We start from the raw sequence: 26,875 nt of genomic DNA, 5'->3' as shown, positions 1-26,875 counted from the left end.
TCGCCTGGGTTAACATACCATATTTTTTCACTTTGAGGTATAATACAACACAAAGTGGTTAGTACAAGCAAGTAGTAACAATTGCTAACTTTACAACAATGAACTGTGAACTACCATAGAAGGAAATAGGATTAGAACTCAACTAAAAAGCAATCATACTAAAACAGTAGGCAGTGCCTAAGACTGGACAAGAATGAAAAAATAAACTGAACCTAGTATGATTCACAAGCCACAGGTAAGAAAGTTCTAAGAAATGTAAGTAATAAATTGGAGATACAGATAAATGCAGTATGGTGCTGAGGAACTACCTAGCAACGACTGTCATTTGTATTTAAACTTCTCTGTTTAACTCGCCGCTTCATGCTTTTGCTCTTGAAAATGTTTCCCCATCATAGAAAGGGTAAAGTGGGCCTCATCAAAAATATCCGCACCGACTTCATTCCGTACTCTCCTTGACCAGTCAGAGAGTTTGGGATAGGATGAGAAATCCATTCCGAGACCAAGCTGTGGCTGCATCACTTCGGAGACACCCAAAAGATCAGCAATAGACATGGAATCGTTGTTAATAAACGGTGAATCTTTCAAGAATATGTTCTCCATGCTTTTCAGTGATGCGTGAAGTATTTTTGATCCCAGCTCTGCTCTGCTTTCATCGACTGGCTTGCCAGTAGACATTGGCTGCACCAACTGCCAAGAAACATACAAAAGATCAAATGAAACGTTATTAAATCACTATGCTTCCATGACACACACGATACCCAAGTTTGAGCCATTCCGCAAGTTATCCGCATCTTGGAAACGGCATAAATCCGCAAGCTAAGCGAGTTTTGTTACTCGCGAATCATTATCGAATCCATCATGCTTGCGAATGATAGAAACTGCACTTGCGAATGATGCGCATTAAAATATCGTTCAGGCTATTCCATTCTAAAAAATGTTCGCGTTTGATTCGTTTTTATCTTGATTTGAGCAGTCTCAATGCCCCGATGTTTCGAACGATTGCTGCTAAGCTAAGTGTGACAAGACTGCCTAGCTAATTTATAGTCATTAATTAGGTTAATACTTGACCTATAGGGTCATGGGATGTTCATTAAAACACTCAATCGCACAGTAACTCAACTTGCATCATGGAAACATAGTGATTATCTAGTCAATCTCAAAGTGTGTCATTTTAACCAAATTCCTGAATTTACAGCCACAAAGAAAGCAAAGTTGAACAGACAAAATTAACTTAACTTTTAATATTTGTCAGGTTTGTTTTATGTTAAAGTTGCTGTGTAATAAGGTCAAGCGCAGTTGGAACTTTTGCGAATGAGAAAACTGTCAATTAGCCACTCATTATTTCTATTTATGAAAGTAGAGTTCCAAATGTTTACATTTACTTTACATTCACTACAAATGGGACCTACAAATCTTTTTTACGAATCTAATGTATGCGTAATGAAACTTCTACCAATTAAGTTTTAATATATATTCATATACTATATATATGTAATATATATAATATTCATACACAATTTTATAGGCCGAACACCAACTTTTCTAACATACCGTAAATCCGGCGTACAAGTCGACACGGCATATATGTCAATGTCTCCAAGTTTGATTTTAAAATCTTGGTTTTGGCATGTATCTGCCGTATATGTCGATCTCCTTCTCTGGCTCAAATCCCTTAATCGGAATAGTTCAGTCGGCATCAGAGGCAGGCGATGCGTAGCTGAGGAAATGTCATTCAAAAGCACCATCAGCAAAAACGCCCGTTTTTTTTGTGCCAGCGGCATTACGTACAACTAACAAAAAAACGAGAGATGACAGTTCTAGTGAAGGCCACAAAGCACCAAAAAAACAACCTTTTACCAGCGTATTGGCCGACCTCGCCAATAGCACGAAACTACCACCTTTAATAATATTGAATAAGTCTATAATACTTCATAAGTCTGCTAGACTGTATAAATATAAGTCTAGCAGTGAATATTTGTCTGTCTGGGACATTGTCAAAATATACATAACTAGCTGCATACCCGCCTACAGAAACAGATTCACGTGCAGCATAAGTTTGTTGAGAGTTGTCTTTCATACTGTATAACAACTCCAAATATGCAGTCTACTGAAATTGTTGCCCTGATGTATTATTATGTAAATTGTCTACTGAAATTGTTGCCCAAATATGCATACACATATACATGTCCATAATGTTGGGGAGAACAATAGAAATCTGCAATGTGTTTTACAGCTAGATGTGTGTAAAATCTAGTAAATATTCTAGATTCATGTGTCTAGATTCATGCACCCGTTCATACCTGCCTACATTTGCAGTTGACGATCGCGCACTTTTGCCGCCGAGCCCCCGCCTTGGCTGACCAGACTCTACCCGCCTCGCAGTTGACTCTTGCACTCGCAAGCAATCGCTTCGCACTCGCAATCAAGTGGCCCGCACCCGCTTCGCAGTCAACCGCCTTGCACTCGCCTCGCAATAAATCGCTTCGCAATAAATCGCCTCACAATTAATCGCCTCGCAATCAATCGCTTTGCACTCGCCTCGCAATCAATCGCCTCGCACTCAATCACCTCGCAATCAATCGCCTAGCACTCAATCGCTTCGCAATCAATCGCCTCGCACTCGCCAACTCATTCATCCGGAAAGCCGCGTCTGGATACTCTCGCTGCACTCGGGGCGAAAATGGTCTCCCGCGCATCCCCGAGTGACACCGTGGCCCCAAACCGCTAGCTGCATTACCCGTCCACGGAAACAGGTTCATGTACAGCAAGAGGTTTATTGAGAGTTGTCTTTCATACTGTAACACAACTCAAAATATGCAGTTTACTGAAATTTTTTGCCCTGATCACACTATGCATACACATATGCAATCATATATGTCAATAATGTTGGGGAGAACAATGGAAATCTGCAATACATTTTACAGCTAGTCTACAATGCATCAGTCTCAAACCACTCAAATCGAAGTTGCCCTATTTGTGTACAGAGAACTGATAATGAAATTGACATTGCTAGGCAAACTGAAGTTCTTCAAACTGGTAGTATTGAAACGTTTTGCATCTTTTAAAAACTTGTACAAAATAGTTTGCTATCGCGAGCATTTATTGAATGGAGACTTCTACATGCTTAAAACACTAATCATAGCTCACCAGTTTTTCGTCTATAGCCTGTGTTTTGACATGGTATATACAAACAGTACATGTAATGAGGCTGTGTCGATGAAATTTATATGTATAACAGCACAGACAGTATGATGTCAAGGCAGATACAGCATTAGCACCTTACAAGAATAAAACATAGTGCCAACATGATAGCCTTTGTATGAGATAAAATAAAGAAAACAAATGCATAAAAATATATATATGCTGAAAAATATGTTAGAAAATGCTGCATGTGGTATAGCAGAACATGAAGAACATAGCATGACATAACAATAACACAATGTTAGTTCAACACAACACTTGTGGATAGACAACATTTTTTGTTTTTCTGTCGGGTGTATGAACAAAGTTTTCGGCTTGTGCCTACTTTTGAGCAGGCGACGTACAGCTGGTCATGGCTAAAGCAGGGTGACAGTAAATCGATACTAGCCGCTCGCCTTCTTTTCACCATCGCCTATCGCAACCCTCGGAGTACTCGTGCAAGTTCTGCAGTAGTAAGTTACAGTAGGCCTACTCGTAGCTGGAAAAAAAATTAGTAACTCAGCTGCTGAAGGAAATGAACTTGTCCCACTATCACGAATGGTGGCAAATCTACGTCATTAAGTAGTTGAGGTATGGCAATTCATAGACAATACACTACAACATCGAATGAGAAGCACTCACCTTTTTTAAGTAGAAATTTAGTAGGTAAAACGCAGTAGCAGTACCCGTGCAAGTTCTGTAGTAGCTGTAGTTCTGTAGTACTCGTAGCTGGAAAAAAAAGTAAAAGTAACTCAGCTGCGGATGGAAATGAACTTGTTTACTATCACAAACAGTGGCAAATCCAACGTTTTTAACCCTTTCACTGAAGTAGACTCATTCATGCGTTTTCTATGGTCGACCGCGTAGACACATTTTTGCGATTTTACCAGCAATTGCTAGTACTGAATTTTATTATTCGTTGATAATACAAGTAATGGTCATTAGGACTTTTATGGTAGTGACAGTGTTGTCCTAAAACAGTGTTCTCCATAAAATTAGCCTAAAGTTTATATTTAAATCTTCAATCGAGAATTTCCAACTTAAAAACGAAGACTTTTTGTGCAAGTTCATTAAATGCCTCCGAGTTAGAAAACAAATAACTACTTATGTTGATGACATTATAGCCGATTCAGATTTTTGTGATTACACAGATAATTAAAATAGCAATAGCAGCACTGACTCTGATGGTGGTGAAAGTAATGGTTTTGTAAGAATAAGGAACATCGTATAGGATCGTTTTAGCTTTGTAGATTCACATCGCTTTATCAATGCACAAGGTATAGATACAATGAATTTTTGCAAAACAGTGCTTGTTAACATGTTGGCAAAATGAAATATATAACCAAAACAAACGTTCTAGATGGAGTTTGAAATTGAAAAAATATTGTATACATATGAAGCAATATCGGGAAAATGGCTGGCAGTAGGCCAATAGCTAAATTTTTACATGGACGCAAGTGAAAGGGTTATGTATTGAAAGTGTGGCAGTTCATAGACAATACAACATTGAATAAGAAGCACTTACCTTTTTAATGTGGAAATTTAGTAGGCGAAACATGCATTTTTCCAGTGGCCGCAAGAAACAAACGTTTACATGACCTTCTCGGTACACGCTGGCAGTAAATATTAATTGCATGTAAATTACTACTCATGAATTTATTTTATTTAATGAGTAGTACATTTGTATAGCTGTATAGACACCTTTGTATAGGCCGCAGAACTCAGGACGGTGCTGTTTAATACGGCAGCAACTTTGCTGTTTAAAAGGCGTGCTAACCGGAGATTTCGGTTAATGCGATCTAGCGGTGAAAGAAAAACTACAGAATCGCCGCACCTTTACATAAGCCGCTCGGCTCAAATCGTCAGAAAAAAGTAGCGGCTAATAGTCCGAAATTACGATATTTACTACTCATATTAATTCTGTTGGCTTCGTATGACCGAATGGAAAAACAAAGACCGCTCTATAATTTATTTACTGTTACTACTCATATTAATTCGGTTGGCTTCGTACGACCGAAATTTGTACGACGAAAAAAGGAAAGACCGCTCTATAAGGCGGACAGAAAACGATTGCCGTTTATATAGTAGACTATTGAATGCGCTACGCTGCTCGGGTAATAAAAAAGTCTTTGGACAGAAAATTTATTTTTATTTAACATATACAACATTTACCATTCTAACTTTTAAACTTCATATGAGAAAAGTGTTTTTTGCGCAGTTCAAATAAATTAAGAGAAAAAATGAAACAACTGTAAAGGTTTTCAAACTTTTTCAAACAACTAACTTTTAAATTTCACATCATGAAAGAAGTGTTTTTTTGAAATAATATAGGAGGAAAAATAAAACTGTAAAGGTGTTTAAATGCAAATCTGAAATCATTGGCATGGAACAGCCAGATATAGTCTGTTTTGCTAAAATTACAATAAAAATTACTTGGTATACGATTATATGATTTTAGTTCTTTTCAATGTTGGCATTATAAGGCGAAAATATCATATAAGAGGTTTGATCCAAAAGTTCCCGGAATAGAGTTGTATACCCGTGCATATTTGCAGGATGAAAAAACCCTTTGCAGCGTTGGCTGGGAAACACCTCTGGAGTGTTGTCACAAGATTTCAAGCTGCTATGACAACGCGTTCTCACGTGAGCCGACGATATGTCAAGGTCTGTCAGGTGCTTCCGTCGCTTTTTGAAAAAAATTCATCGTCATGTCTAATAAACCAGAACAGCGCATTTGCATTAAATTTTGTGTGAAATTAGGAAAAACAAGGATATTACGACCTTTAAAATAAAGTTTTGATCATTCCTGAAAGCTTCCTTGAAATCGTTGCAAGCGTGCATCCTGAGCTCGTTTTGATCATTAGTTAGCAAGCTTGGCACGAACTTTGCTGCGACTCGTTTAAATTGTTAAAAAATCGGTTAAATTGTCAGTTAAAACTTTTTGAACAGTTCCAAAACTAAGTCCAGTCTTTCCAGATATCTCTAATGGTTAAATGTCAATCTGGCATGACTAGTGACCTCACACTGTCAATTTACGAGCAGGTTCTTGCCGACGCTGGTCTGCCAGACCTCGCGTCATCTTCACTGCTGTCTCTAGCTTCACAAAAACGTTTGTACCACTCAGAATTTGTGTTTTCTTTAGACCAGCATCTTCAAAAGCAATAGTTAACATTTCAACTGTCTGAGTACTTGTTTTCCCTAATTTCGCACAAAATTTAATGGCAATACGCTGTTCCAATTGATTAGACATGACGATAAACTTGTTTAAAAAACGACGGAAGAACCGGACAGACCTTGACAAATCGTTAGCTCACATGAGAACGCATTGTCATAGCAACCTGAAATTTTGTGACAACACTCCAGAGGTGTTTCCCAGCCAACCCTGAAATTGGTTTTTCCATCATGCAAATATGCACGAGTATACAATTCCATTCCGGGAGCTTTTGGATCAGACCTCGTAGATGTGTAGAGTAGATAAACCCATAGTAATTATCTAATGCAAACGCCTCCTGGTAAAAATCATCATTACAAAATACAGTGAAACTCGGCTAATTCGATCTTCACGGAACCAAGAGAAAGTGTTCGAATTATCAGAGCGTTCCAATTATGAGAAAACTGTCACAAGTGCATGTATTTATCAGTACATATACAAACTATATATAAACCAAAAAGCATTGATTGCTCGTTGCATGTTAAGAGGCGTCTCATGTAATGTTTTAACAATTTTTATCAGAAAGTATAAACATTTTCCTATTACTTGAGATTTGTTTGTTTGTTTTAGGTGATGTGACTGCCAGGACATTTTCAGATTAAAATAGGCAAAACATGATCGCAGTTGAAACGCTAAAAAAAGATGTATTTTTCTTTTGAACGTTTTAACAAAAAACAATTTTGCCGATTTTGCTTCAAGTTTAACTGAAGGTTGCCTCGCTTCTCCTTGCTTTCGAAAAGCTATCCCCAAGCGGATGTTTTGTAAAATTTGATTTTTTGTAAATCTTTAGAAAAGTGGTTAATGAAAATATTGTGCCGCTAGTGGTAATAATGACGCCTAACAATTACTAAAAGTTGATGTTTATCTCTATGGCTTGGAATAAAGTGATATTCTAAAGCGATAACAACTGTCTCAGTAGCCGTTGGGCAAAAAACTGTTCGAGTTAACGAAGTTAAGATCGAGTTATCTAAAGCATGCGTTAACCATGTGTTCGAGCTATCCGAGGGCAAGTTATCCGAATTTCACTGTATATTTCTCCATGCATAAATGGCTGTTTGTGTGAAGCACTAGTTTTATTTTCATTTTTTCAAAAGCCAATCTTGGGCGCAGATGGCTTACTTTGAAAATGACTAACATTTAATTGAGATTGCTATAATAATCAAATGTAACTGTATATACACTCCTATAACGTAAATTCTACATAACGGCGCAAGTTCTTCAATTCGATTTAAATAATGAGAATCTCATAGTTAGACTTTAAAAATATCGCTTTCCTCTCTCGCCATACTTCGTCAAAAAACCAATGTAGAGGGTTATCTCTACTATATATACTAGTAATCTGGCAGTATAGTGCGTCGTGAGAGATCGTCAGAAGTGTCGATAAAGCACAGAGAATGAGTAGGCTGGCTGTGCAATTAATCAGAAATACTTAGAGGCAATCGATTTGTGCAGGTGTTAGAGTGTTGGTCTACCAAAGTGAATGACACAAGTTGGAGTCTCGTCGAATGCTATCTTTTATCTTAATCTCGCACCCCGGTGACGGATAGATGGACAGGCATTGCTCTTATCATAGTAAAGATGATCAATACTTTATTATTTTTCCTTTGCAAAAAAGACCTTTGCTGTCTAGAAAAAAATTGATGTAAATTGACTTTGATCTTGCGCACTCCACTTAACATACCATTAATCGGACTTATCGCCAAAGCGTCGTCACCACACATTTTGTCTGTGTGAGTGGCCAAACCTTTAAAGGTTGACTTGCAACAAAATGCACATTACAGTTATTTGGTATCAAAAGATTCACCATGTCTTACTCTGTTGTGTTGTAGGTGCAAAATATGTGGGAATGTGATTACAAGCTCTTAAAAGCTCAAAAACAAAAAGCCGCCGTAGATTGGAATCTGTTTATTTCTCTGACGTAGTCATTACAGTTTGGTTATCGTCTTGTCACGTATGTTCCCACGTGAATTGAAAGGCCAATAAAAAGCTCAATATAAAACTTCTTGTAGTACTAGTTTATGACAAACACTTCGGGTTTTACCGAAGACCCCGTATCAAATATAGATGCTCGCTACTTTACAGTTTTGTTTCAGCATTATTCAATCGTCAAGTCGTAATCTGATCATGTGACCCCATACTTCGAAAATAATTTTTGCAGCACTTTTCAATTATCACAGGTGACCAACAGGCTTGTCATGATTATCAGACAATGGTATGTACTCCTTCGAGCTAAGGTTAAAAAGTTTAACGATTTTTTACGGTAAGTTATAAGATATCAGTGCTAACAGTGACAGTATTACAATGACGATAAAACAGACGCGTAAGAACAATAGACATGGTTTTATTGAATGCGTGAAGTATATTTGTGAAAATATTTTGACGAATGAGGTTGCATGAAAGTGTCAACAGAAACCATCCTGTAACAACTACGTCCCATTTGAGCTGTTTTGGATAGCGAATCCAAACTACGGCGGTCTCGTGTGGCTGCGATTAACTGTTCGTTTTTTTAGCTTTTAAGAGCTTGTAATCACATTCCCATATATTTTGCACCTACAACACAGCAGAGTAAGACATGGTGAATCTTATGATACCAAATAACTGTAATGTGAATTTTGTTGCAAGTCAACCTTTAAGGAACTCTATACACAGGGTCATTTGGCTCAGACTGTAAAGCCTGGTTTCCATATGATAGCGCAATGATCGTGCGTGGCCCAGTGATCGTGCGCAATGCATTTCTTGGGCTGCGACGCAGTGTTTCCAGTTAGGCGCCATGCTTGTATTGGACAGGGTGGGTAATTTCCTTACTTTTTTGTACGGGAGACCGATTTCTTTGGAAAACAGCCCTCCGTTGCGACCTTGCGCTGTCATAAGAAAACCAGGCTTACTCTTTCGTACGGGAGATGGATTTCTTCGGAAAACAGCTCTCCGTTGGAATTGCGGGATAGGTTGAAAAGGTCAAGCGGTGTATTGTGGGATACATCATCGCGCGCACCCGTCGCAAAGATCCATTCTGTTGGATCCTTGCGATCAGCGTACACACGTCACGTGATCGTCGTGCGTTCACGTTTCCATATCACAGCTGGCCTATGCACGACATTGTGCACCTTGTTGCGCGCCTTGCGCTGTCATATGGAAACCAGGCTTAATAGACCACACCGCCCACACCAGTATGATTCTTTTCATTATCAAATGGTGAGAAAGGTAACAAATTGGGAGCTGCACAGAAACATTTTCCTAATATTTGAATGATAGAGCTTCAGTAAAGGAATGTATGCATACCTGCGTATCTGAGGTTATCAAAATTCAATCATTGACAGAATACACCTGTTTTCTGTTGGCACAGTGACTAATACAAATACATTTATGCAGCCAGACTTCCTCATTGATATACCCTATAGGATGAATTCATTCGCGGAGTTATATTTCGCGAAAGTTGTCTTTTCATGCATATTCGCGGATGAATTTATTCGCGGCAGAAAATTGCCACTCTCTAGGAAAAGTTAACTCTATTGCGGCTAATAATAGATATTCCTACGCATGCGCACACTGCGTGTTCCGGTTTATATTTAGCTTACAACTTCTAGGCGATCATGCTATTCTACGGTAAACAATTTTTGCTGCTTCCAGAGGTTTTCACGAATATTTATCGCTTTGGAGGCCTTTGATAAGCCAACAACTTGTGGTAAGTAATGAGTTTTTTACATGTACTAAATTAGTTGAATTTTACTTTGGCTCTTCGGTAAAACGCAATACTAATTTTTTCCATCCATACTGCTTCATTATTTGTTTTAGTGTGAGAGAGATTTTTCATCATACACCGAAGAACAATGATTGCAAGGGGGGTAGATGTCATTCTTAGAAGATCACCAATCATTCAGGGAGGTCTGGAAATTGAGGTTGAAGTGACCGCAGCTACTTACGAGAAGAATATATCTTTTTTTTAAGGAACAAAAACGCCTTTACTAGCACAAATCTTTGGCCGACCGGCAGAACTTTGCAATAGTAAGTCACGAGGAGAGTTCTGATGATAACTTCCTTACCAGCCATGTAGTAGCGAGAGAATCTCCTTCAACACCTACCCAAGACGGTGACAGCGACAAAGCTGCTATTGCCAAAATAACTAGTCAGAAAGCATCATTACACGCTAGTATTCACATATCAAGAGTACCAGTTTAATTTTATTGCTAGACAACCGCCATATGGACTAAACTGTTTATATTTATTCCATTCATCGTTTGTAAAATTTTATTTGTATTTGAAACATTTTATTTGTACACTCAAGTTTGTAATAAATTATAATACATCTATACATGAAATAAAATATATAATTTAATCATGTTTGCTACAGCGATATCAAGGAGTTGTTGTCGATGAAGGGGGTCTAGGTTGACTGGTTGCCTCTCTGCCAATATTCCTGCCTTGATGAATATTATTACTACTTGTCTCTAGTTTTCGTAGTCAACCTGCAGTAAACGCAAAAAAGAAAAAATATTAACGAGTGTTGAGGAAGTACGAAAACAATAGCTGAAGTATTTGATGAAAGCGATCAGTTTTTAAACAAGAATTGACTAATGCAGTTGATTATGGAAAAACGTATCTGCACTGCAAATCAAATACATACCATAATGCCCAGATCAGAATCATGATCGTCCTTGACTTCGGTATTAGAGATTGATGGAGTTGATTCTAATGTAAAAAGACTAGGAGAGCTTTTTTGCTATGCTGAAGCCATGCCGAATAACTTGTAAAAACTTTGAATAATTTTGTATAAAGTTTGACGCAATGGCAATAAAGCTCGAAGCCTGGCGATGATTTTAATGAAGTTTTGGAACTCGGCTACGTTTAGTACTTCTGCCTCGCGGCTATTTTCGCGATGACGCCATTCTGCATATCTTGTGACAACCTCGAATAATTTTGTAAATCAATGTGATGTATTGCCAATGGTGTTAGCTCAAAGCTCAGACAATGATTTTAAAAATGTTTTGGAACTCAATTACGTTTAGTATTTACATTAAAAACTAGGCTAGCGACTAGTTTTCAGTTTGATGCAGTAGTTATTCTCTCTTGTGATTAAAAATGGAACTAATTATTCACTGAATTTAATAATTCGCGGGATTGACTGTTCGCGAAATCGCGAATTTTTATGACCGACGAATATTTTCATCCTGTAGGGTAGCTGGCCAGAGAAAGAGAAGCATAACAAAGCTAGCCAACATCAAGCTTAGCAATGGCTGCCACCTACCAGTGACTGAAACAAGTCAGTGCCTCCTCTACGAAGGTTTGTGTGCTGCCACTGGGTAAAGATATCGATTCTCGCTTGTGCCTCGAGGTCTTCGGGGTAGAGAGAGTTGATGCCATGCTTTTTACACAAGTACTGAAGAATCGCAACGCTGTAACATAATGTCGTGTATCATTTTTACAAAACACTGGACTATCTCATGACACAAGCAATCACACATTTAATCTACAAGAGGGGGTATTCTCACATCTCAGAAATCCTTCATTGAGGATGTCTATTAAGGTACATATTGGTTTGAATATAGCAGTAAAGCTACCCTAGTATGAAGGAGTGGTGGCTGCTAAAGCTGTTGGCTATAAGGGCAGTTCAAACTTGACTCAACACACGACGCTTATTTTTAAATGAGATGTACACATCTAGTTGCATCTATACATCTTGTAATGATCTAGCAATGTTTACTAATAAAATCATAATTATTCTTCCTATTAAAAAGCTCTCAAAAATCTTGTACTGCTACAAAAATACAATTACCAATAAAATATAAAAAATTTGTGAATAGTAGCCGGTCTGAGAGAATTGAAAAACGTCATCAAAGGAAGCTACAGTGGAAAGTTAGAACAAAGAATGCAAATAAACCAGAGGTTTTGGTTTTCAAGAACTTGCTATTACCTAGGTATAGGCTAGTACCGACAACTGAAGCTCAGCTACATTAGTTCTGATACCCAGACTGAATAAACCAACATGCAAAAAAAAACAAACCTCTCTGGAATTACCAGGCTGCCATCATGAATCACAGGGACTAGTTTGAAGGGATTGATACTTTTCGCATAGTCCTCTTGAACATGCTCGCCTGCAACAAACGTAATGTTTAGTAATTATGAGGCTACACAAACATCTCTTTTTCCTCTCTCAAGAATAGAGTCGGTATGGTAGACTTCAAGTGAGTAAGACAACAGAACACACAGAGCAGGGCCTACAAATATGTGATAGTGATGGCTGCTGAGTTGTAGTGTCTATTTTGTGCTCACTTACTAAACATACCAGGCATACATTATTTTAGCAGATACCTAATTGACCTTTCATGCAATATTATTCCTGTGTTGCGCTCTATGATAGATATCAATTATAAACAACCACGGCAAATAATACACTGTTTTGGTTGGATAAGTGAAGATTTCGATAGGTAGTCAAGAGTAGAGCTAGTTGTAACAGTGAGACCCACAAATATCCTCAATACAAACAATACAAAAAAACAGACACTAGGTCACCAATACAATACACTAGGTCACAATACCAAAGACACTGAGTTAGCTCCCCAGTTTCGCAATAATTTAGTTCCAACTAGATTTTTCCATGCTAAAGCAATATACCGATGGAGAGTTACTATAAATGTGTTCTTATGAAATTATCTAATTCTTTAGAGTTTTCAGGTATGAAAATAGGTAAGCAGCATCTTCCCAAAGCAATCTTTGATTAGAACAGCAGGCTAGATTATTGCACTTAGCATTAAAATCATCCAGTTGAGAGCAACATGTGCTAATGAGCAGCTTAATTGTTAAATGACAACGCTTGTAGTTTTTTGTTTGCACAACCTTCAACATTTTAGACCTTTCAGTGCATATTAATGTGGATTTAGGCTCACTGTATTTTAAAGAATTCTAGTCGGAGTTGAACTACTTACATGTCCTCTAACAACAACGAGTGGTAACTAAAATGCACTGGTAATTCAAACTAACATTCTAATTGTATTAGAATGTGTCATACTTTTTAATTTTGTCTTGCCTATTGTCCAATTTTATAGCTACATGTATTAATGCCCAGGAGATATTTAAATCTTTTAATTATATGTGTGCACAAATATAGCTATCTATATAGCCTTTAGATTATGTCATACAATTAGAGATTAAGCTGAGGCTTTCGTGTATCTTGTACAACACCCAAGTTAGTTTTAACCAAGGTGTCGCCTGACCAAGTTTTATCTGGCTGTGTGCAACAATCAGTTTTATAACGTCATGAGATTATAACAGCAACATTTTTAACTGCATTGTCTGACAGTGACGACCGTTAAAGCATCACTGTCAGATTTCATCACACACGCCAGAAGCCGAATTTTTATCTGTATTAATACTTTTATGCCGAAAGGATTCCACTTCCCTCACTATTTGTAAGATTTTATGTTCTCTTAACTATCATGTATTTAGTTCATGTCTTGTGTTTTATATGTTTAATTTATCGTTGTTCATTGTTTTACATGGGTACATTGTTTTATGTCTCACGTTTCTTATAAGTTCATTTACTGTTTAGGTCACAAACTTCTTCCGATCAGTAATAAATGTACACAATCAAAGAACCTCGGAAGTAACTGTTGACAAAATGACAGAATTCTATACCGGCACACTAATAATTTACTTGGAATTTTCAGTATGGGTCTATATACATGTATAAATTCCTAGGATCATCAGGTGCCAACCAAAAATTTGCCAATCTTTAAATCACTCGTGGATGACTGAGACAATGCAATGCTTCCTAAAATGACGTTACTTCGCATTTGGTACTATCAAGAACATAAATGATGTTGTTGAACCAAAGTTCTGAATGGCACTGCACCCCAAACTTGGAGCTCACAGCTCATTTGGAGCTAGTCGTGAGGGGCGTGTTTCCTGGCAAGTGTAAAATATATTTTTTATTTGCTTGCTTCCCTCTACGTGGTAAACCTGTTGCCTTATATCATATGTACCAAGAAAATAGCATCATCTCACAAGTGATTTAGAGCAATCCAACTATGGCGATCTCATGCTGAGACCTAGTAAAACTATAGAGCAAAGAAAAGGCATTTTTCAACAAACTACAAAAACAAATAAAACATGAGCCTGGATTATTATTTTTTAGATGCTTTAAGGATAAAATATTTTTAATGTGATTTACTATCGTGTAATATCTGAAGCAGTATAATAATTAGAACAACTTCATGGAACAAGTGACATTCTAGATCTTGCAGTTTAACCCTTCCGATGCCGTAGACGCATTGATGCATTTACTATGATCGAGTGCCATAGATGCATTATTGCGACTTTCCCAGCAATTGCGTATAGTAACTTCATTTTATTATTCGTTGACAACATAACCCACGGTCTTTAGGACTTTTATGATATTGACAACGTTGTCCGAAGATATCTCTATAAAATTAGCCTAAACTAACGAAGCAATTTTAAACTTTTGTTGATAACTACTAACCTAAAAACGAACAATTTTTGTGTAAATTTTGCTAAGTACCGCGCGAGTCAGAAAACAGGTAATTACTTATGTTGATGACGTTATAGCCAATTCAGATTTAGATTTTCGTGATTATACAGATAATTAAAGTAGCAGCAATGACTCTGATAGTGGTGAAAGTAATAGTTTTGTAAGAGTAAGGAACGTTATGGAGTATCGTCTTAGCTTCGTAGCGATCGCTTCACATAGCTTTATTATCGCACAAAGTATAGATACATTGAATTTTTTGCATAACAGTGCTAGTTAAAATGTTGGCAAAATAAAATATGTTACAAAAATGTTCTAAAAAGTTAGTTTGAAATTGAATAAATATTGTATACATATCATGAAGCAATATCGGCAATTTTGGGTGAAATGCCTGGCACTAGGCCGATGCCTAAATTTGTACATGGATGGCAGTGAAAGGGTTAAAATCTTGTGTGGCAAAGATTGCAACATGCCACTTATAAATTATAATGTGCTGGTAGAGGCAATAAGGCAAGTAGTCTTCTGAGTTGAACTCTTTTAGTAATGTTTAATTTAAAGATGGTTCTTCCAAATTTTATCGTCTGTCACTTGCTTTGATAAAATAAATTTATTCGTTTAAAGAAATAATCAATATAAGTGCTGCTGCTAATACAAAATCTATAAAAGAACGTTGCTAGAGGACGACTAACATCCCATTATCGTCATAATCAACATCCTCTTGCCTGTTGTCTGTACATTGAGCTAGAATCATACAGGTTGTCAAATGTCATTCACTTGGTGCTTAAAAATTATGCAGCTCATTTTGCAGTAGTATGGATGGATTGTCTGAATTGTACTTCGTTTGCCATAACTCTTATACTTTATTGATGAAAAGTATATCTTCTAGGTAAAGATTCAATTCACCTTCAATAGATGGTGAATGTGTTTCTAACTTCTTAACACCCATTTGAGTTTTTTGGTCCATTTCAATCGAAGCAACAAGTTCTTAAATTTAATAACTTGTAGTGAAATTATTATGATGAATGGTCACATAATTTTTTTCTCCTTTCAAATACTGTTGGATAAGTATGGCAATGGTATTTAAACCTTCTGAAACGAATCTATCAGCCTACATTAAAAATTATTACTGGTTTGTGCCAATTTTGTTACACACATCTTGGTCATTTATCAGATGAGAAGAGAATGCTGATGAATTGTTACAGTGACAGAGCGAGCATTTGTCCTTTTATATTCCCTCTGCATTTCTACTAGTCCAATCTGTGTTTTACATTCTCTGTATACAAATATTTAAAAGAAAATCACTAGGCTACAACATGCATGGCTGCGAGTACCCAAATCCTACACCCATCACTTCACTCATTTTAATATTCCTGGTATCACTTGTGGACTTTTTGTTTCGAAACGTTGAGAGAGACTAGTAGGCAAACATTAATGGAGGAGACTTTTTACGGCTTAGGCAAGACCCTGTATTATCAAATGTTGAAGGCTCTGCCAACAGCAGATGAATGGTATTACAGCAGTCTAAATAGAAACATGTGATGAAATGTTTCTGTAGGTAAGTAATGCATGTTATTGTAACAGTTCAAGGCTTTTGCTGAGATGAGTATAAACCAGACATACTTGCTAATGTATTCCAATGTAGCCGCTATTCTAAGCTAGTAGAAATTTAAGAGTCATTGCTGCCGCACCTTACAGGTTTAAAATTGAGCTTTTAAGGTGTATTTAGTTTTATGAAGATATGTATAACTGGTTTTTAAGTACCCAGCTAAATATCGTAACCATAATACAACTGTTCTACAGCTCTGTATAGTTTTAATTCTACAATTAGTTGTATATTGAAAACTGACATTACACCATTCTTAGCCATAGTCACTAGACAGGATAATTTGAAAATCACAAATTGAAAGTCGAAAATAAAATCTCAACAGTGTCAATTATTAATACTAGACTAGGATCACCATTTGTGATATGTAACAAACAACATGTAAAATTTAATCAACAACTTTTGTTGTGGTTTACATAAGTTATAAAGCATATAACAGCATGAGGAACGTATCATATACCCTAGGACACTTATGTATTCGCCTCATCTAACTTTCGCAGAGTCATCCTTTCGCGAAAATTTCATGAGCGAAATTAAACTATCATAACGAACGAGCGAAAATGCGGAATTAAATAGCTTTGTTCATTAATACTGTAGAATGGAATTTTATAACGACATTTATTTTAACGTTTTTAACGACCACTATAGCATCGTTAAATATAAACCAACAAAATAATTTGACTGTCAAAATTTATTACGTTATTATTTTGCAATTAATTATGATTATTTTCCCATTAGTAATGATTTATAATGATAGGAATTTTATGTCAATGCACACGCATTAGTAGCGTTATCGTTTGTTGGGGACATCAATCAATGCAGTGAGCACTGCGTGTTGAAAGAAAATAAGACACACTGACACTCACAGTACTACACAAGCAGCATGGCTCTGGAAAGGTTTGGATTCACCACTGACACCTCTTCAATAACTTGTAATGACTCAGAAGATGAGGCAATAGAGAAAGAGTTAGCTCTGATAAATAACACTAATAAAAAAGGAAGAGAAGAAGTTATAATAACTACACACTGTGCTAGTAGCTGTAGTATTACTAGCAGCTGCATCATGTAGGTATTTGTATACAACTTGTAATTACTGTAATAAAGATATTCAGCAATTATTAGCAGCAGTTGAGTGTTTGGGAAAATGTTAAAATTAATACCTATACACAACACCGTTGATCGTTAAAATTAAAATACGTTAATATAAAAACAAGCTAAATTGTGACAAAAACTTTAAAATTTTCAGCGTAATTAAATTCTATTCTACAGTAGTCCAAGAAACAAATGGCAGCAAACGATCAAATTGCATTATTGATCTCAGGCATACAATTTTACCTGCGGTTCACAATTACAAACTAGGCCCAGAATGAAACTTTTTCCTACCGGCGAACCGAACTTGAGGAATATAATTATGTTTGCTCCACTGCATTTATTTTCACATCATTATATTTTCGCACTCATCAGAGTTGCGAAATTAGGTTGCAGCGAAATTTTACTCTGTATGCTACTCACGAAACTAAATACTAGCGAAATATAAGTGTCCTAGGGTATTAGAATACCCTTCCTCATTTCATATAGAATCTACGTATATATCTATATGTATAAATCTCAAAGTTTGTCTGTCTCTATGTCCTTCAGTATGTCCGGCTATAGCTTTTAAAATCTTAAAATCAAAAGCTCGCATTCTGCTGGATTTGAATTCATGAAGATCGCAACTGCAAGTTTCGAACCATGCATTTAGCCATCAAGCTACAGTTTTTACGATTCAATTGCTCTTATCACACACCGTATACCCTTTTCACGATTGTCCACATTAAATGACACATTAATTGATAGATAGATTGCACTTACGTGTTATGATGCCTCTGTTATAACATATTTTTCACATAACTCTATAAAACAGGATGCTTTTTCGTCCTCGGCATACTAGGGCGAATTTGTTTTCATCCATATGATATTAACAAAAATTCTCTCAAAATAAAAATTTGGCCATTGTTGTACTGATTACGACGAAATAACGAGTTATATTTGATTTTCTCAGTTTGTATTAATTGTATCATTATCAAATCATTTGTTTTGTAGTTTACATACTTGCTATTTATTTCACATCTACATTTACTTGCTCTCCTAATTTATTTCATCTGCTCAGAAAACTTTTTCCCAGCTACCCTACGTTTTCCTTAATTTTGATTATAGCACATTAATTTATAGGGGTTTCTTAGTGCTTATCTTGCGTTCCACAATCATTAAATACAAACAAAATCTGCTTATTTTATTTATAGAGATTAATTTTTGCATTTGTTTTTTCTTTAAAGTCTTTTTAAAGTTGTAATCATTCTTTTTTAATGTGTAATTTTCAAATTCAATTTCAAATGTGTGACTATTACGGCACTAGTTTATATTTTAACTTCCGGTTCAAAAGGCATCCGCTAGAAATTGTAAAACTAAAAACTGTCCACATGGAAACTCTCGAGTAGGATTTGCCCCTGCATTCTCTCTTTCCATTCAGGCAGACAAAGTACCTTCGTGTGCTTGGCTGATGTATTTAATTTCGATACTTTATTTTTTATGTTTATACCCGTATTAAAAAGAACCAGTATCATCGACTTCAAAGTTTTGATGGATAAATTTTGTTGCAACAGTTACCTTTTTTATACACACACACTTCAATGTAATAATACTAATTGTTATTAATTCAACATATTCCTGATTTTATTTGTTTTTTTTAGTTCATATTAATGGTATCAGTATCAAATCATTTTCCGTTGTAATCATTGTAACAAAACAGATTATCTAGGCATTGCTTCCTAATTACTAATTATTATTTCACATTCAAACACATTTACAGTTGTTTTATTTTCTATTTATATACATATATGTATTATATTATTATTATATATATATATGTATATAATTGATATATTTTTTTTTGATTTATTTTAACTGGACAAAACACTTAACTCATAATACGAAATTTAAAAGTTAGAATGGTAAATATTGTACATGTCAAATAAAAAAGTTTTTTGTGCAAAGACAATTTTATTACCCGAGCAATGCCAGGCCTTTAGTACTACATTATATAGTATTGTGTTACAAACTTATTGCGGTCATGATGTCCCATTGCATCAAGGGCTTTTTATTTGTATTATATTGTTATAAACCTAGCTTTCGAGAATCTCCTACCCAGAGTTGCGATCACCTCATTTTTTGCTGCCTATGTTCCAGCAATGCCACTAGTCCTATAAGCTAAGCTTTGGAAAATATATTTATTGACTATAGAAATATGTTCCAGCAGTAAAACAGCTGTTGTCATCCAATTTTGGTGTTTTGAGATGCCACAACTACCATCACGTTTGAAAAATGACTGTTACTTAGAAATTTTAACTAACCACTCCAGTCGATCAACTGCAGTTTTCTTACGCTCATTTACAATTTCAAATGAGAAATTTAAATTTGTTCTAGTTATATCGTGCAATATAGTTTCGATTTCAAGTAACAAGGTGTGTGCAGATTTAGAGAGAGAAAATTTTAGGTCCTATATCTTTTGTGTACTGATAGCATTCTGGAGTTCTTTACATAACATATAATTCAGACAATTCAGCATGAGTTGGACAGGTAGCTTTTTATACTATGCAACAAAACTCGCCTGCAAAAACCTTACACTTTTTGATTTGCAACAATGAATTAAAATCTGCCTAGTTGTTTTTCAACCTCTAACCAACTGCATGAACAGCCTTGGTGGGTTCGATGCACAAATTTTTAAGTGATCACATAGGCTGCCTTGTTTACGCAACAATTATATTTTGTGATTCAACTAAAACTTGTGTTTCTTCTTAGGTTATATTGTGAATCCTTGTTAAACAGCAGAATGGCCTGTCCCTGGCTCATAAGTGTGTATTCAACTAATTAAAGAGTATATATAAAACAAATATTTTAGTGAAACACGTAAAATTCGTTTTACAAAAATACAAAGAGTACTGGCTTAAAAAGCTTTTCCACCTAACCCATAGAAAAGATCGTAAAACTTTACTAGTTATAGGTCTTTAGTCTATAGACTGTTGCTTTGAGCGTTTCTGAAGAACCTTTTTCCGCTTCGCTTTTTGTATTTTCGGATTAAATATGTCGATTCAAATCAATTTGTTCTGCTTTATATAACGAACTTTCATTTTGGATGAATGTGAAATGCTACTTTTTGAAAATCTATGATGCTCAAACAACAACTATGTTTACAACTACAGAATGGAAAAGAAAGTTTCTATTCTTTGTATTATCGATCTTATTAACATGAAAAAATTATGGGGTGTGTGCATTCTGCGTTCTATTTTCATTATGTTGCATCAAATATTTTCCAAAATCAGATACGCCGAGAAGTTTGAGCCATAAGATGTCGTCCACAGATTACCAAACCATCACGATAATGAAAACATCACTATTTAAGAAAAACAGAGTAGAGATACAGGTTCCATCAATAAATCTGGCACTTAGCATGAAATGGTTAATGAAATAGATCTGGAAGAGATGACGCAACACATGGATGTAAAACTCCACACTACCAATACACAGCTAAGCTCATAAAATCATGGCTGTTCAAATCTTTGCAATGAAAGAGTTCCTTCATCAGAGAAAGAAAATCAGAGTTGGATAACCAGGAGATAGCTAAATAGAAACAGAGGAGCATCACTAGCAAGAAAGCTCGCCATCTTCAACAATTTGCACCAGCAAGTTTGCCATGCATGTTAACCAGTGACAAAAAAACTGGAATTCCATACAGCAAGAAGATCATGTAAGTAAACTCAACAGTAAACTTGCTTCGTAAACACTTATCAAACCATCACTGCCATATGGAAACTTATCTATATAGAGGCAAGTATTATCTCTGAATTACCTCCGATCAGGTAAAACACCTGTATATTTGGGGTGGTGTAGTGAGAGTATTGAGGCATATTTTACTGGGTAACTGGAATTTGGGCGACAGTCAATAGGGCGACAGACACTTAGGCGACACTTTCGGTTCGAAAGGCGACAATTTCAGATGAAAAGGCGACACGGCAGACGAACCGGCGACAATTCCAGACTGAAAGGCGACAAATTGGTTTGCTGTTTGGTTGAAGGCAAGGTAATGTACTGACAAACTATGAGATTCTGTCGTCGTGTGCAATGCTTACGTATATTTTTAAAACGTAGCCTTGACAGTGTTGCTTTCTTATTACTGACTTTTTTTTTATAAATCGAAATAGCAACATGTATTTTTAAATATGTGGTTGCGTCAAATTTGAGTTGATTTTAAAAGAAAGTATTTTTCTTTGTTTATCAGTTGATATGTTGTTTGTTGTGTTAGGCGATCTCATTGTCAAGATATTTGAAGATTAAAATCAGAAAATTTTGATCGCGGTAAAAACGCTCAGGCCAAAAAAACATGCCCAGACTTGCCCAAAATGATGTAACGCGTGATACAACCTGTCTCCATCTCTCGTATTCATATTGGCTATTGCGATAAAAGTCAGTCCTACGCGGCTCTATTGGCATATATTTTATCTTGCATTTGCTCGTGTTGGCTAGAGTAAAATTTTAAATCCAGCTACAGATACATTATAACCAATGTCTCAAAGGCCTCAAACAAGGAAAATTAAAAACTTGTCATATTAGCTTCTTCTAAATGCTGTGTAAACATCTTAGTACCGACTACCAATTCTACTGGTCTACAGTAATTCTGTCAAGCAAACTATGTAGAATAAGGTCTTTGTTCCGTCGCTACCCACACTAACGATATACAACCTCCTAAAAGCCCGCCCACATTATGCCCATCGCCTATCCTGGGAGTGGGGCTGTATATCATTGCCCACACCGAAAACTAGTTTCTTACTACCGTAAGTGAAATAAGCAAGCTACATCTTTGAAAAGGATATGTGGCGAAACCTACTACATTCCTAAAAGTCAAAAACATTGTGTAGTCGACTGTCAGCATTATCGAATCATTATTGGTATCAACGTGTAGAAAAAATTCACTGGTCGCATTTGATTAGTTGATTCAAGTACTAAACAAATGGTTGAGCTATGCAAAAGTGCCTGTCCATTCAGCTCTGATTGCACTTCATAAATCCATCTATCAGAAAAGATTTACACACAGGTGTCAACAGGGCTATGATGCATTCAATGTTCTGCAAATCATGTTTTGCATTATCTTCAACAATATTATTTTATTATATAATTTTTACAAGCAAGATAATTGTCATCTCGGCATAAAGCTTTTATTAAAAATATCCATCAAGTCGTGGCCACTCACATAGTTTCAGCTGACACAATAAGACAAATTCATCTACTGCAGCAAACTCAAACAAAACATCATGGTTTATGCAACACATGCAAGTCTCTCTTTCCCATTTATGGCAGTTTCCACACTGACAAAGCTGCTTCGGCTGGTGGGACCACATAAACATCCTGTAATCAGTAAAACAAATGCAATAAATATATGTCATTCATAGATATGTCATTCTAAGGCGTATCTATCAAAAGCTTTCAAATTGGGAGTTAGATAGATTGCGAGTTTAATTTTAAAAATGAATAAATGTTTAACAAAAGCATAAGTACGCCAAGCCAACAATTTGAAGCTTTAGTTCTGGAAGTTAAAGATTTGCATTCAATCAAGCGATCAATCGATTTTCTTCACTTTCTACAAGCGAGAAGTGAACATCTAAAGCCAAATCATAAATCTAATTTAATTTACTAGATAAAACTGCCACAGAAAATTTTAAGCAAATATAGCTCAGTGAAACGATCAAAAATTATGAAACAATGATTAGTGATAGCAAAAAGTTATATAATTTTATTAATTAATTAGTACATGTATTAATGAGTACTAAAAATATTACCTTTAGTATATTCATCAATCTAAGCCATTGTATTGCTAGATGCCATGGATTAAAAAAAACCGTCATGAACTCACTGAACATATGTATCACGTACGCGCAGGAAATTACATTATAACCTCAAACAGGGAAATATAATCTGAATGTAAACTCAACAGTATATCTATAGGAGACTCAAAGTAAAAGATGAATTTACCTCCATTCTCCTATCTTCCTCCGTAGCACTTTAATCACCTGATGCACAAAAAACTCAGAGTCACCTTTGCAGTAACTTTACGGCAATTTTTACAATTCTCCTGTTCGTCAATAAAACGTGTCGATCGAGTAATTCATTAAAGTAACGATGTTAATTATTAAATTAGTAAATATCGATGTCCATGCGATTTAATAATAGAGTAAAATCCCTAAATTTGAGATCACAGACAAGGCATTTTACGAGTGATAACATTTATTACGACATATATAAAAATTTCGTGCTGATGATTGGCTAATGAAGCGACCTTATAATTATCGCTCGCGGACTCTTTTCAGATGTATCACTAGTTACGTCACGAATGAAGCACCCGTTGGAATGTGAGCTTTTTAAAAGATGGCCTCATTCAAACGCATATATCTCTGGACAGAATTGGTCTACAAAGACGAAAATGACATCAAATTGTAGCTGATGTTTTAGCCTTTTATTGGTCTTAATTTCATTAAATCGATCTGCTTGACGCAACTACATCTTTAAACGTCATTGGTGGGATTTCTCTGATTATGCTAGCCTAGACATTTAACAAAATATTAAGGCTAGTTTTATAAAAATTCATCTAGCTTATTCAATTAAAACACCAAAACTAGTTTTTGTATCAGCATGTTTGTTCAAAACGGTTCGAAAAGTCACATTCTCGGCTGAATTGTCGACAATCTTGTCTCTGATTGTTGAAACTTTAGAGTTATCTTACCTCGAGAAGAAATAGTTTTCATGGTTTCGATCGTCGAAATTCACAGTAGCTGGGAGAAGAGTTTGCTCTTTGTGTGAGATGAAAAGACAATTCCTATTGATGTGATTTCTCATTTACTTGTGGAAAGAATTATTGCCTTATCCTTGTTTCTTTACAATTATGATAATAATCCAATGTCATTATAATGCAGACTCAATAGGCTAAATTGCGATTCACACTGATCTATGTTTGTTGAGATTTTGTTTGAGTATGAAGAATGAAGGCTTTTTCTAACATACATGTACGTGTCTAAGATATATCCATATTTTATTAACTTCTGCAGCGTGTTGCAAGAAGACTAAAACAGCATCAAAGAAAGCTTATGGAGAAACGTTTTATTCCAAAGCATAGAAATCAACCGGTCCTGATACCATGTTACCCTTAGAGTCACTTGAGATATTTGACCGAATTACCCTTGTCACAGATCCCGATGGCACACACAACTTGTAGTTTGAGACAATGAGGAGTGATCAACACCCCAAAGACCTTTGTGATATACACTCAGCTGCAGGTTCATGCTGCCATGTGCCACATCATATACTATATTTTGTATTTTAACACGCACTATGAATCTTTTTTATACACAGCTATGTTAACAAAGGACAGACTTCAGAAAAGATAGGAAGATATTACATAGACAGCCATCGGCTTGAACTTTAATGACAACTTTATTAAATAATGGTGTAGGGAATTTCCTGCTATTATTTTTGTGCATGATTGGAAGTGGAATCGAGTACCTGCGAGTCACTGTGTATAATTATACTCCTGTAATTCAAATTATCTTTTCATGTAAGCTTTAGAATTAGTAGAAAGTAATACTCAGTTGCCAATTTATAACCGTGAACCTGATCTCGTCATTCCAGATAGGAAAGAGAAGTTCTATCGCTAGATGAGTTTATCTACATAGTATCAATCAGAATAAAGCTATTGTAAAAAAATTAATGTTGCAAACTATCGATATATGTATTTTTCAAAATTATATATAATAAAAATCAGCTTCACTATTTGAATAAATATACCAAAAATCAAATTTATTAAAATGTATCAAGCTAAACTCATGTGTATGTACTTATTTTCATACTGCAATTAGAACAAGAATATACATTAGTTGAACAGCTACTACTGAGTGTCCTAATACATGATACATGAGCCAGCGATAGTATAATGACTCATCAACAGCGGTATGCTAGTGACTCAAGAATGCATCGCTTCAAAGGGGTTAAAAAAGTTGGTACCTTTATGATGTCATATATTAGGCGGTAAGAAATCGCAGACGCTTGCCACACTGATAAGCAACTTGCCAGTTTTCCCAAGCACTCAAAGAAGGAAGTGAAAAAGAAAATAGTGACTGTCTAAATGACTTCTGAGCGTGTAGAGTTGACAAACTCTAGAATTAAATTTGTGGAAAAGGATGAACAGAAAAATAGTTGGGCGATTAAAGACAGATTAATCTCAGCAGTTTCTTTTAATAATAACCATCTCAATTAAATGAATATTTGGTACATTCATTAATACATTATGAAATTCTACTGTGTGTAAAAGAATAATGTAATCAGATTAATGAGGATATAAGCAGGTAATAGATGCCAAGGAGATAAGGCAATATACTAATGTACTAATATTTTACAAGATTTCCGATCTGGGCATCAATAAAGTTGGTGTCTTGCTAGTGTTCACTACTAATTCACAACAACATAACAGGACTTAATATTTTGAATTAATCCTGCCCTCAGAATTGTCGCCTCAAAAGTCTATAATTGTCATCTGTTTGTCCGCTGTGTCGCCCTTCCGTCTGAAGTTGTCGCCTTTCGAACCGAAAGTGTCGCCTAAGTGTCTGTCGCCCTATTGACTGTCGCCTAACCGTCCATAATTCATTTTACTGCATTGTATTTTATTTGCTATGGGTTATTTGATTTCCATTTGGTTTATCAATATTTAAAGTTATTTGTAACAAAAACAACATAAATTTATATACAATAAATGTACGAGTGCAATCTTGCTACAACCGGGACTATGCTGCACTTCCCCATTACTTCAATCAAAGCTCTAGACATGAGTATATTTTACTTGCCACATTCTAATGTACCCATGCTAGCAACTCATCCAAGCATGAAAATAAACAACAATTTACGCTACACCTCATATTTAATATACAATCTCATATCCACTCTTTCATATTTATTTCAAAGTCTTCTCAGAACTTTGTTAGCTCCTCGGGTGAACATATGTTGTCGATGTATACAGGATATTTACCTTTCATAAGTGCAACTGGTACGATAGAATGAGGAATCTTGGATATTTTTAAAAACATAAATACTGCGCGGCTAGGCTGAGACACCAGGTCGACGTACGCTTTCAACATGTTGGTTTTCTTTTTTACAGGAAAAGCAGGAGCTGCAAACCACGTGCGAATGGGGTTGGCGTCGCAAGGATAGTACATACACACTTACAAAGCTATTTTCGCAACGGGTCGTTCGAAAGAAGTGGTTTTGGCGCTTGGATAAACAGCCAAAGTTATTGTTGTGATTGCTGCTGATTGGTCCATAAAAAGCA

At 35.9% G+C, this 26,875-nt stretch overlaps 1 protein-coding gene across 1 annotated transcript; it reads right to left on the bottom strand.

Moving 5' to 3' along the window:
• Positions 1–26,785, bottom strand: LOC137392050 (glutathione S-transferase theta-1-like). Its single transcript, XM_068078663.1, has 4 exons — positions 26,576–26,785; positions 12,390–12,480; positions 11,634–11,781; positions 1–687 (listed from the first exon to the last, which is right to left on the bottom strand). Exons 1-4 carry the CDS (start codon positions 26,760–26,762, stop codon positions 346–348), a joined length of 768 nt encoding a protein of 255 aa, XP_067934764.1. The 5' UTR covers positions 26,763–26,785; the 3' UTR covers positions 1–345.
• Positions 26,786–26,875: the final 90 nt, after the last annotated feature.

Source organism: Watersipora subatra, chromosome 3 (assembly GCF_963576615.1).
Source record: "Watersipora subatra chromosome 3, tzWatSuba1.1, whole genome shotgun sequence".
In the NCBI taxonomy this organism is placed as follows: Eukaryota; Metazoa; Bryozoa; class Gymnolaemata; order Cheilostomatida; family Watersiporidae; genus Watersipora; species Watersipora subatra.
The sequence above is the reverse complement of the archived record's forward strand: the minus strand, read 5'-3'. Positions and strand labels throughout refer to the sequence as shown.

What these genes read in the sequence shown, in the direction of transcription:
- LOC137392050 (XM_068078663.1), bottom strand. Translation starts at nt 26,762, where the DNA reads ATGTACTATCCTTGCGACGCCAACCCCATTCGCACGTGGTTTGCAGCT. An exon ending in ACCAGTTGCACTTATGAAAG is followed by an intron (nt 12,481 to 26,575) that starts GTAAATATCCTG and finishes CGTTTGTTGCAG; the next exon opens with GCGAGCATGTTCAAGAGGAC. An exon ending in CTGACTTGTTTCAGTCACTG is followed by an intron (nt 688 to 11,633) that starts GTAGGTGGCAGC and finishes GTTTCTTGGCAG; the next exon opens with TTGGTGCAGCCAATGTCTAC.